The sequence below is a fragment of the Rhinoderma darwinii genome, chromosome 3 (genome assembly GCF_050947455.1).
Source record: "Rhinoderma darwinii isolate aRhiDar2 chromosome 3, aRhiDar2.hap1, whole genome shotgun sequence".
Lineage (NCBI taxonomy): Eukaryota > Metazoa > Chordata > Amphibia > Anura > Rhinodermatidae > Rhinoderma > Rhinoderma darwinii.
The window spans coordinates 102874667-102887521 of record NC_134689.1 but is presented as its reverse complement, the minus strand read 5'-3'; the positions used below and the strand labels follow the sequence as shown (position 1 = coordinate 102887521).

At 42.2% G+C, this 12855-nt stretch overlaps 1 protein-coding gene across 1 annotated transcript in view; it reads right to left on the bottom strand.

Moving 5' to 3' along the window:
• Nucleotides 1-248: 248 nt before the first annotated feature.
• The window catches only part of JAKMIP2 (janus kinase and microtubule interacting protein 2), a 136193-nt gene continuing 123586 nt past the window's right edge, over nt 249-12855 (bottom strand). The window contains exons 18-23 of the mRNA XM_075856517.1: nt 10418-10486; nt 9151-9228; nt 7660-7863; nt 3744-3809; nt 2248-2321; nt 249-360 (exon numbers count right to left, since the gene is read on the bottom strand). Of these exons, the coding sequence (XP_075712632.1) occupies nt 2271-2321; nt 3744-3809; nt 7660-7863; nt 9151-9228; nt 10418-10486 (468 nt within the window). The 3' untranslated portion in view covers nt 249-360; nt 2248-2270. The remainder of the gene's footprint in view (nt 361-2247; nt 2322-3743; nt 3810-7659; nt 7864-9150; nt 9229-10417; nt 10487-12855) is intronic.

Sequence of the window (12855 nt, the reverse complement as noted above, 5' to 3'; positions counted from 1 at the left end):
CCATTTGCAGCTTATTTTTTCCTAATTCTTTCATTGGATATAAGGTGTTACATTAATAGTGTTCCCCTGCACAGCAGGGAGTAGATCGTTTTTCATTAGCTTTGGCTCCATGCCCAAGACGCATTCTTCTATTGACCTATTGTTCCTCTTCCGGACTTATGTTCTCTTTTAGAGTGCAGCATGTATACTGTGCCTTCAGATCGGTCACACCGCAACATCACATAGCAGATAAGGAGCAATGGCTTTGAATTCCAAGGCCCTGTGTCTGTCACTGCAGTTCAGGTGTAAACTATGTTCTCCTCCCTGCAAATATGGAAGCATTGATCTTTTTGCAAGGGCTCATCCATATTTTCTAGAACTCTGAAACCAAGTCAGAAAAAGAGATATATTATTATATGATGCAGAGAGACCATTTGTCCACACAGAGCTTAAAAGAAAAAGATCAGTGCAATATAGCACAGATCCCTATAGAAAACACATAAATGGACTGTGTATATAATGAATATACATATAATGGTGCTGGTGTAAAAATATGTGGATTATATAGAATTGGCTTCAGGACCTCTGTCTGAACTGGCGAGAAGTGAACTGACGGTTGCTCTATGCTCTACTGACAGGTTTCATAGTGGATCCCTCTTTGATTCTTACCTGGTATGCCCAGTATGCTCTTTCTCATGAGGAGGGGGGGGGGGGGGCTTTTTGATAATCAACAGACAGTGTTCAACACTAAATTCCATCTTCCTTGTGGAAAAGAGGTTCTGCAGTAACTAGGGTGTATATAACAGAGCCCCTACTGTAAAAAATTCACCTCTGTATTTTAAAACCTCTTTCATTTGTAGCAAAAATCAAAATGACAAAATTCTTAGATTGATAAGTTAATGCATAGTAATGGCAACGAAATGGAGATATATATATATATATATATATATATATATATATATATATATATATATAAAAAATGAAGAGGCAGCACTCCAAGGAAATTGGTGAAAAAAAAGTGGTATGTTTATTCACCCCAGGCAGGCAACGTTTCGATCCGTCTCTATGGGATCTCTGTCAAGCAATCAGATCCCATAGAGACGGATCGAAACGTTGCCTGCCTGGGGTGAATAAACGCACCACTTTTTTTTCACCAATTTTCTTGGAGTGCTGCCTCTTCATTTTTTGGGGATTTCATTAACAAAGGTTAATGTTAATGAATTTATTTATATTTTCTAAACATATATGCAATAAACATGAGTAGGACAGACAGGATAACAGAAAATAGAGAAAGAAAACACAAAGAGAAGACAAGTGGAGCAATGAAGTCATTATTGATTACAGATGTGTCTACCCTTAACTTTTCTTGAATTGCGTTAAGTTATACAATTTGTCGTAAAGCCAATTCAATACAATTTTGCGCCATCCATTAAAATGGATTAAAATGGTTTATTTTAATGGGAGTCTATGAGCGACGGATGGCCGATGGATAACATTCGTCAGAAGCATCCATCACAGCCACCAAGTAAAAAAACATATACAGCACATTAAACGTATATGTTTTATTAATATGTGAGTCTATGGGTGACGGGTGGGATCTGTCGGAGGCATTCTTCGGAGGTATGTTTTTTTTTTTACAAGATTATTTAACATCTTGCACCACACATCTTAGAAAATGTCGGGTTTAGAGATAAGTTTAGGGAGGACACATTTATATGGGAGATATTTGTGTTTTTTGCAATCTTAAAAACCGAAGTTCTACCTTTGAAACCTTCTGCTAACCAAACTGCTCTCCTAAATGGTATATTCTAGAACAAGAAATGTATTACCTATCCACTAGATACCAGGTGATAAATGGCAGAAATAATTATTGCTAAACATGATAAAACCAATAATATAATAATTAGCATATTAGGTGCTAAATAACCTTTTTAGCACCTAATTATAAATCAAAAACTGCTTTGTGAAGATGTAGTAATAGGGGACATTTTGGCAGGGGGGGGGGGGGCGACAACACTTTTTCATAGCACCTTATGCTCCATAGAGCATCAAAATTGTATCTGCAGCTGCCAACAGCTGGGGAAGCACATTCAGGGGCCCATGTGGCAAATTCTGCTCCCAATCAGCGTGTTGGGAAACAATGATCTAGCACATGCCAAATTGAAAGATTCACAGTCTTTTATAACTTTCTTTAGTTCTAGTTTACTTCTATCAATGTTAGTAACTTAAAGGGAATGAATGTTAGGAAAGAAAAAGAATAGCTCTTACCTGATCAAGAGGTAACATTAATGTCAAGGCCAAAGAATGAAGGCGAGAGAAAAGAACAAGAATAGAAAAAGAAACTGCAGAGGAAAAAGGGAAGTTTTTAGCAAATTGGTAAAAATTTGTACATTTTACCACACGAGAATGACATCACAGACTAATCACAATTCATAGACTAATCTATGGGGCATGTCGACAAGTTTACTTGCCAACATTGTCCAAACATCTAATACCTCAAATGTTTAAAACATTAAAAACATAATATAATACACAAGCTGCTGCTGAAAATGTGGGTATATAAAACACCTAACCTGCTAACTCCAAGCATGAGAATTGGATAAGAATGCCATGATCTGCCCGGTCATCTATATAAAGCAATTCTCTATCTGCTGGATCATGTGATGTTGTAACATACATACTGGGTAAAGTAGGAATCGGACAGTAACAGATATCATCATCTGTTTGTCATGATCTGGTGGGAGCAGGTCAGGAGAACCCCCTAGATCATTGTGTCGAAAAAAGAAAATTTCCACACAATAATTATAATGACCACCATAGGCTCATGACACTTTGAGCTGCTGTTATCATAGAAATATCTGTCATCACCTATCAATTAAATTGTAATTATTGAAAGGGGATGTCTGGTTTAGGAAAACCATTTTTAAAAGCCCTGTCAGGGGTGATTTAATAGAAGGGGCCAATTAGCTATAGCAAAGAATAGCTACAAAGAACGTCTTAAGCCCCATGCACACGACCGTGCCCGTAATCACGGTCCGTGATTACGGGCACGGACGGCCGTGGACAGCCGTCCGCATTTGTGGGTCGTGCTCCTATTATAAAATATGGGAGCACAGTCCGTAAAATAAAAAAATAGGACATGTCCTATTTGTTACAGAATGTTTTTGAGTCACGGACACCTTCCCGTAAATATATACGGGAAGGTGTCCGTCGACCATAGAAATGAATGGGTCCGTAATTATGGAAGAAATCTATAGTCGTGTGCATGGGACCTTACTCTGGAGCACCCAGCATATCCATGCATAACATGGACAGTCCATCGATTTCAATTGTGTAATGCTTTATTTCCCCTGTTGTGGCACTGCAGGAAAACTGAACACTTGTTGCCAGATTTCCCCACAGATTATAGTAGATCGACGTGGACCCCAGCAGTGGAACTCCTAGTAATCAGCCTATTGTTGGGGGACCCTTCTAACAAATAGTGATTATCCAAAGCTGGCATTTTTTTTTAATGAATCAGTTTTAAATCGTGAATATTTTTGTCAATTAGAGTATGGCTTATTATTAAGCAAGTTTTACTATTAATTAACATGTGTTGATAACTGGTGGCAGATCCTACAGCGCTGGAATCATTACTCATGAAGTATTATTCTATATGCTCAGCACACTGACTTCATAAGCTCTTTGGTCATAACCACAAGTTTCCTTAAGGGGGAAGGAAAATCATTTTGTAGGAATCAAAGATATTAACTTTTAGTACCAACCTTTTCCTCTAAATCTTTAATCTGTCTCTTCTGAATATCTGTTTTATCCTCCAGGTCTCGTATTCTCTGAAATCAAAGAGAAAATCGGAATTCAGTACAGCTATAAATAGTATACAAACCCTTTGAAGACTTGACCTCAAATCCACTTACTGGTTTTACATTGACCAAATATAAGGGGAAACCATGTGTGGGTGGTTTATTTTTAACTTTTTAAAAAAAATAATATCATTTCTGTTCAAACCATGTCTCTTTCAAGCTTGAGTTATGCATCATATTGATAAAATCAGTTCTGTAGACTTCTGCGTTATATAGTTATTTTTCAAACATCTATCACAGAGGTGCATTCATATAACTTCCAGTATTCAGTACCAGCTTTACAGAAAAGAAAAATAGCGTCCGCAGCACTCTTCCTAAACGGATATCCCCTTTCAAAGGAGCAAACGGGCATGCAAAATCCCAAAGTCCAGGAACCCCTCAAGGATCAAACATAGTAGATCACAGGAAGAAGGGGATAGCATCCACAAGGGTGCAGTAAACTATCAATGTTTAATTCCAGATTCAGCAACTAAAGCTTATTTGGCTTATAACGAGAAGTTATTTTATTTTCTAATACACTTTGTGTATTAGATCTTTATCATTTTTAATATGTAAAAATCGTATCTGCATATATCTATAACGGTCTTGAGAATTACACGCCTGTGTTACGTGAATAAGATATACATATATTTACACGTATGTGTGTTTTGTATACACTATTATACGTAGGTATGCACAGTGCTAGATATCTACTGTGTGTGTGCCAGGACCAGCACACAGAAGAAGGTATTTGTCTGTATATCTGTTACTCTGAATGTTGTATTTATGTATTGTGCATGTGTGTTTAGATGTATATAAATATCTGCATGTGTGTCTATATGTATTTCCTAGGTACTTTTAAGGGGCATTACCTATATATTGTAACACTGCTTTAACTATACACAAAGCAGTGATGTTATCTGTATACTTAATGGTGGCATTACCTGTACATTAAATGTGGCATTAACTGGACACTAAGTGGTGGCATTAACTATACATTGTATGGCGGCATTAGCTGTGCACTGAATAGTGGCATTAAAGGTGTTATCTAGGATTTGAAAATTGATGGCCTATCCTTAGCGGATAGCGGCTATCAGCGTTGTCCCATTTGAGTGACTGACATTCAAGACTGTACATTGTATGGCGGCATTAATGCGGCACTCTATGGTGGCATTAGCTGAGAACTGCATTGAGAAATTAGATTAACGTTGTCTAAGATAATTTTTTTGCTTTAGCTTTCTTTCATTCCGTTAGTCATAACTTTTTATTTTTAAGGCTTCTTAGCTTTTTGAGGCTATGTTTTTTGAGGCCTTGTAATTTTCAACTAAATATATGGTAATATTTAATTTAAATAAATATGTTTGTATGTGGGAATGCATAACAAAAACTATTTCACCATTGTTTATTTTTATTTTTTTTACAGCGTTAATTATAGTAGAGGACATAACTTTATTGTACAGGTGAAGAGTATGGGTATCTATAATAAGTATATGTAATAATTATATGTGTTATAGGTTTTTGTGGCTTTTATTAAATAAAATTGTTTTAAAAAAATATATATATTTTTTTAGGTTGCGGCATGATTTTTTAAAATCATAGTTACATAGTTGATAAGGTTGAAGACACAGGTCCATCAAGTCCAACCTATAGACCTACCTTGATGATCCAGAGGAAGGCAAAAACCCCATAAGATGGATGTTAATTTCCTCATTAGGGGAAAAAATCCCTCCCTGACTCTAAAGAGAATAAATCTCTGGATCAACTTCCCATTTCTAGAATCTAGTTAGATCGTCCCTAAGCCATCTTTTTTCTAAACTGAATAACCCCAAGTTTGAACCTTTCTTGGTGGTGCAATTAGTCCAATCCCTTAATGAACCTGGTCGCCATTCTTTGCACCAGTTCTAGTTCAGCTACCTCCTTCGTTCGTTTATTTACAAATTTTTTTAAGTCCCATCAGGGGACTTTTACTTTTAACTCATTTTTTTTAACATAAAGTACTGTCATACAGTATGTCTATTTGACAGGACATTCCTGCCTGTTTATGGAAAATGGACAGGGTTCTGTTAGAGCATCCCCAAGGTATGGCCAAACAGACACTATTACTAGCCAGTCCTGTCTCGATTTCCCAGTCAGCCTCGACGATCGCATTGTCAGGGCTAACGGACAGGATTAAGGGAGCCATGGGTTAATTGGTCAATCACGGCCACACTACTGATCGCGTGGGCAGAGCTGATGTGCCCACGCGATCAGCGATGACCTACATAAACAGGATCCTGCGGGAACTACATCCAGTTGATGACACACATGTGCCTGTCATTCTGCGTTAAGGGATTAAGGTTTGAACAGATTGTACTCCCAAAAGGCGTTACCATAGAAGATGCTACTTCATCTTTTGAGTGACTTTGTCGTTTTAGTCCTGAGAACCCTAACTAAATTTATGTTTTTAGAGAGACCACCCCTTTAATATTGCTTCCATGATGGAAAGGAAAATATACAAATTGAAAAAATAAATGATATCCATTATTGAGTAAAAGGCTTCCCTGAACCTGTTTATGATGCCTGGTACTGGTAATGAAGACTTGATTTAAACAGTCAGATAATATGGAGATATTTACAAGAAATTCTGCAGTTATACTCTTTAAAAGACATCATATGAAAGGAAGGAAAACATAATAATATGAACAGAGCAGTATCTTTTGTAAGGAGGTATCCTATAAAGAAGACTTTTCATATATCCTCTACATATTTTGTGAAGCGTATAACAGCATATGAAGAACAGTACTTGATTTTATGGGACACAAAAACCTTAAAAAGGACCTGTCATCTGTCTAAAAAAACTGCAGTTGACATCTCAGCAGGCGCCTCACAGATTCTGACACTTTTTATTTTTTTCTTCTAGCCCCCGCCATTGCTAAGATGTCAAGGCCGTTAGTTCTGGTGTCCGATATGCAAATTAGGCCTTTGACTGTCAAGTGGGCGGTTACTCCTTATCAAGTGACAGGTGTTACCCGCCCACTTGACAGTCAAATGCCTTATTTGCATATCGGACACCAGAACTAACGGCCTCGACATCTACAATTAAAGGCACCGATATCTCCGCAACGGGAGGCAATGGGGGCGAGAAGAAAAGAATAAAAAACAGCAGTCATTGAGGCGCCTGAAATCTAACTGAGATGTCAGCTGCAGTTTTTTTTTTCTCTTTAATGAATGTAAATTAAGTTTTATGATAAATTATGCAGATTCCAGCATGATACCACTGAGACTTAGGTTTACTCTAAGGGTATGTTCACACGCAGTGACCAAAAACTTCTGAAAATACGGAGCTGTTTTCAGGCGAAAACAGCTCCTGATTTACAGACGTTTTTGTAGCAACTTGCGTTTTTTGCGGCGTATTTTACATCCGTTATTGGAGCTGTTTTTCAGTGGAGTCAATGAAAAACGGCTCAAAAAACGTCCCAAGAAGTGACATGCACTTCTTTTTAGCGGGCGTCTTTTTATGCGCCGTATTTTGACAGCGACGCGTAAAATTACACCTCGTGGGAACAGAACACCGTAAAACCCATTGCAAGCAATGGGCAGATGTTTGTAGGTGTATTAGGGGCGTTTTTTCAGGCGTAATTCGAGGCCTAAAACGCCCGAATTACGTCTGAAAACACTGCGTGTGAACATACCCTAATACTCATTTAGCACATAGGATAGGATGTTAGAGGACTAGTATGATCTGTTGATGGACAGGACAACATTTTCTTTTTATGTTGCGGTGGGATTGGTCAGGGAAGGATAACTAGGTTCACCTCAGGATGTTTTCTTTATATAATATCCCTATGTCTGCCTCATTTACCTGGTGAGCTTGTTGGAGAAGCTCCATTCTCTCTTGCAGGATTTGACAGTCGAATTCCCTGCTTTTCCGTAACATTTGCCGCCTCAGCTTTTCCACAGCCATTCTGAGCTCATCTTGTTGCTTGTCATTGAGTAATTCTCCAAATTTAATGACGGATTCTTGCTGTAATGCGTTGTACAGAGTGGCCTCCAAATCTTGGATTCGCTGTTTAGTCAGTGGTAAATCAGAAAAAAGAACATGAAAAACGCTTGCAGTGTTCACCAAAATGGAGGTAGCAATAAATCTTTGTATTTGTCTTGGTTGAAAACTCTTTCCATATGACTGATTGAGGCTCTTTGTAGAACAGAATCTTAATGCAAATAGTGGCTTTCATTCTGGAGGAACCTGGTCGCCCATTTACATCACTGGATGTGTATTGATTTAAATAGGTGTTATATAATGTTTAATTTCTCTAGCAGTGACACTAAGGCCTTATTCAAACGAGCGTGTGCATATTGCGCGCGCCAAAAAAAGCTGCGTTTTGCGCGCGTAGCAGTTCCGTGTGGCATCAGTATTTGGTGCATGCCTGCGTGATTTTCGCGCATATGGCATCGTTATGACACTGTTTTTATGTTTACAAACATAAAAGCAGAAGGTGCTTTTATTTTTTCATTCATTTATTTTACAACTGTAGCGCGAATCACTGGGTGCGTGCTGCGCGAAAAACTGCCAAGTATAGGACATGTCGTGAGTTTTACGCAGCGGACACACGCTGCATGAAAATCACAGACAGTCTGAACGTCCCCATTGCCTAACATGATTTTCACGCGCGTATCACGGACGTAAAATACGTTCGTGTGAATAAGGCCCAAGGCTAAGAGCCTGTTCACATCTGCGTTCGACTTTTCTGTTGTTCTACTCTGTTAATGGGAGGTCAGAGGCGGAAACCACTGCAAGAAAAATCAAATTCCGTTTGGAAGTTTGAGGCAGATATTCCTCTCCCTGCACGCCATTTTTCGCGGAGTTTTTCGCGCCGTTTTTCGCCCGTGGCCATTGAGCGCCGTGGGCATAAAACAGCGCGAAATACGCTTTCTCTGCCTTCCATTGAAGTCAATGGAAGGTCAGAGGCGGAAGCGCCCGAAGATAGGGCATGTCGCTTCTTTTTCCCGCGAGGCAGTTTTACTGCTCGCGGGAAAAAGACGCCGACGCCTCCCATTGAAATCAATGGGAGGCATTTTCGGGCCGTTTTTGCCGAGTTTTGCGACGCGGTTTCCGCGTCAAAAAACTCGGCAAAATACCCCGTGTGAACATAGCCTAAAATGTAGAATTACTTTTTTAAGATAAATAAACCAAAAACCACTTCATGTTCATTATCCATGCCAGGCCAGGGTCAAACATAACTGGTTGGATAGAATTACTCCCAATTACTTATGTTTTAATCCCCTCTAAAATGTTTGGATGCTGGGCGGAGTGAAGAAATATGCGGTATGTATGTTGTCACAAAATACAAACCAAGTATGCTTGGTCCAGGGCTTGCTTTCTGTAATCCAGTTCTTCTTCCAAATATCCCTTCAGTTTACAGAACTGCTCCTAAGGAAATTAAATATAATGCTTGATTCTTGGTCAATTGACAGTTATATATATTTTATGACGCAAAGATATTACAATCCTTATTATACATAGTTGTTATATCACTGAACAAAATCTCATTCTGATACAAGGACAGGATAAAATACCAGTTACCAGCAGAATGCACAAAAGACACAATGATATATAGTAGAGGGTGCATAAATTTGCGCGCAAAAGGCCTGTGTATCATCAGCATATGGTGCGTGGCTGCGTGATTTTCGCGCAGCCGGCATCATGATGACACTCTGGTTTTCTGTTTACAAACAGAAAAGCACGTGGTGCTTTTCTGTTTTCATTAACTTATTTTACTGCTGTTGCGCAAATCACGCGCGGCACATGGAAGTGCTTCCGTGTGCCGAGCGCGATTTGCACGCACCCATTGACTTCAACGGATGCGTGCAGTGCAAAACACGGACCAAATATAGGGCATGTCATGAGTTTCACGCAGCGCACATACGCTGCGTGAAATTTACTGACAGTCTGACTGGCCCCATTCATTAACATAGGTCCGTGCGATGGATACGTCCGTGTGAATAAGGCCTAAGGCAGATGCCCGGTTTGTGCACTTCACAACCTGGTTTGTATAATAACCTTTACATTTTGGGGCAAATGTACTAAGGCTGGCGTTTAATACGCCAGTCTTAGTCTGACGCCCGCAGAAGTAAGATGCCACTCATTTTTTAAGAGCTAGCGTAGATTTCCCCTATAATTTACACTAGCTTCTGGCGTAAATGATAGTAAATGTGTCGGGCCATAGGTGGCCCTGCCTCCTTCCGCTAAGCTCTACCTCGATTAAAAAAAGTGGCGTGACCGGCGCGAATGCATCACAATTCGCACATTTTTTGCACAAATTCTGCTTTCTGATGTATTTGTGACTTTTTACATCAGAAAACTGGTGCAGAAAAGTTAACAAATTTACCCCTTTGTGTCTAAAAACATTTTTAACAATATTATTTATGTTTTCCTGCAATCCCTATTATACAGTAATGTCCCTTTTCTTCCTGTTTTATAATTTCTTGCCCAGTTCCTTGTCAGTGCCTGCAAATAAAGTGTTTAAGGTGAAGTCGAAATCCATTATTGCAATGAGTGAAACATAGGCCACATGATCATTATAACGTTAAATAACTGTGCTCATCTGAGCTCTACTCACCATGTCACTCTCCAACGCCATCATCTTCCGATGAAGTGCGGCTTCAGCTCCTTCAATCTGTTGTATCCACTGTCAAGAAACACAAGACATAATAAGGGGAATTTCATGTACAAATAGCTATAAAAAACATTTCATGGTTTCATTGCCATAGTTCTTTATGATTTTCTATCTGTGCTTTTATGGCTTAGAGATAACCAGGGGACAACCTGAGATTCCACTATTAGGCCCCATGCACACGAAGGTACTTTTGCGGCCGCAATTCACCCGCAAATCTGCGGGTGAATTGCGGCCCCATTCATTTCAGTGGACCCATGTACACGATAGTGGTTTCCACTGTCCGTGCATTGACCAGGAGCAGGGGCGTAACTAGGAAAGACTGGGCCCTATAGCAAACTTTTGACTGGGGCCCCCCCTCCCCTGGGTGTCACACAACCCCCCCCCCTTGTAGATAGTGCCTTTTTTACAAACCCCCCTTTTGATAACGCCATACAGCCCCCCTGTAGATAACGCCATACAGCCCCCTTTGTAGATATCTACAGAGGGGGCTGTATGGCGTTATCTACAGAGGGGGCTGTATGGCGTTATCTACAGAGGGGGCTGTATGGCGTTATCTACAGAGGGGGCTGTATGGCGTTATCTACGGGGGGGCTGTATGGCGTTATCTACGGGGGGACTGTACGGCGTTCCCTACACGGGGGGGACTGTATGGCGATCCCTACAGGGGGGGGGGCTGTATGGCACTATCTATAGGGGGGCTGTATGGCGCTATCTACAGGGGGGCTGTATGGTGCTATCTACAGGGGGGCTGTATGGCGTTATCTACAGGGGGACTGTATGGCGCTATCTACAGGGGGGGCTGTATGGCGTTATCTACATAGGGGACAGTATGGTGTTATCTAGAGGGGGTACTGTATGACGTTATTTACGGGGGGGGGGGGCTGTATGGCGTTCCCTACAGAGGGGGCTGTCTGGCGTTATCTACAGGGGGGGGTCTGTAGGGAACGCCATACAGCCCCCCCTGTAGGGAACGCCATAAAGCCCCCCCCTGTAGGGAACGCCATACAGCGTCCCCCCCTGTAGGGAACGCCATACAGCGTCCCCCCTGTAGGGAATGCCATACAGCGTCCCCCCTGTAGGGAACGCCATACAGCGTCGGCGTCCCTGTAGGGAACGCCATACAGCGTCGTCCCCCCTGTAGGGAATGCCATACAGCGTCGTCCCCCCTGTAGGGAACGCCATACAGCGTCCCCCCGTAGGGAACGCCATACAGCGTCCCCCCGTAGGGAACGCCATACAGCGTCCCCCCCTGTAGGGAATGCCATACAGCGTCCCCCCTGTAGGGAACGCCATACAGCGTCGTCGTCCCTGTAGAGAACGCCATACAGCATCGTCCCCCCTGTAGGGAACGCCATACAGCGTCGTCCCCCCTGTAGGGAACGCCATACAGCGTCCCCCCGTAGGGAACGCCTTACAGCGTCCCCCCCTGTAGGGAACGCCATACAGCGTCCCCCCCCCTGTAGGGAACGCCATACAGCGTCCCCCTCTGTGTCCTAATAAAAGACATGTATCCCCTATCCACAGGATAGGGGATACATGTGTGATCGCTTGCAGCGATAGGGAGAACGGGGGACTGAAAGTCCCCTGAAGTTCTCCATGACTAACCTCTGACTTCCGGCGTCTGTGTCGGCAGCTCACTAAAAATGAAAGGAGCGCTGGTCACGCATGCGCACAAGCGGGACCGGCGCTCCATTCATTTCTCCGGAGCTGCCGACACAGACCCCGGAAGTCCGAGGTTTGTGATGGAGAACTTCAGGGGACTTTCAGTCCCCCGTTCTCCCTATCGCTGCAGGGGCGATCACACATGTATCCCCTATCCTGTGCATAGGGGATACATGTATTTTGTTTAATGCCGTACTGTTCAGTAGCGTCCCGCTGTAGCAGCCATAGCGGCTGCTAGCGGAGCCTGCAGCCATGGTGGGGGCCCATGCCGGCGGGCGACACGGGCCCCCTCATGCCGCGGGCCCCGTAGCAACCGCTACTGCTGCTACGGCGGTACTTACGCCACTGACCAGGAGCCTGGACCGCAAAAAGAATGGACATGTCTTATTACGGCCATGTTTTGTGGTCCAGGCTCATAGAAATGTGCACGGCCCGCGATTTGCTGGCGGCCGCTGTTGACACTCCGCGGCCGTCTGAGCCGCAAGTCACTGTTTTCAACTATTGCTTCTGGCAAAACGACGGATCCGGCGCACAAAAGAGATAAACGGAAACCGTGGGCATCGGTTCCGTCACCATTGAAATCAATGGTTTCCGTCGGTGTCAGTTTGTGTCTGTTCAGGGTCCTGTTATGACGGAAACCTCTGATGGAACATTAGAACGGGACCCCAACGCAGATGTGAACAGAGCCTAACTCCCTTACCCATCAAATTACAAACAAA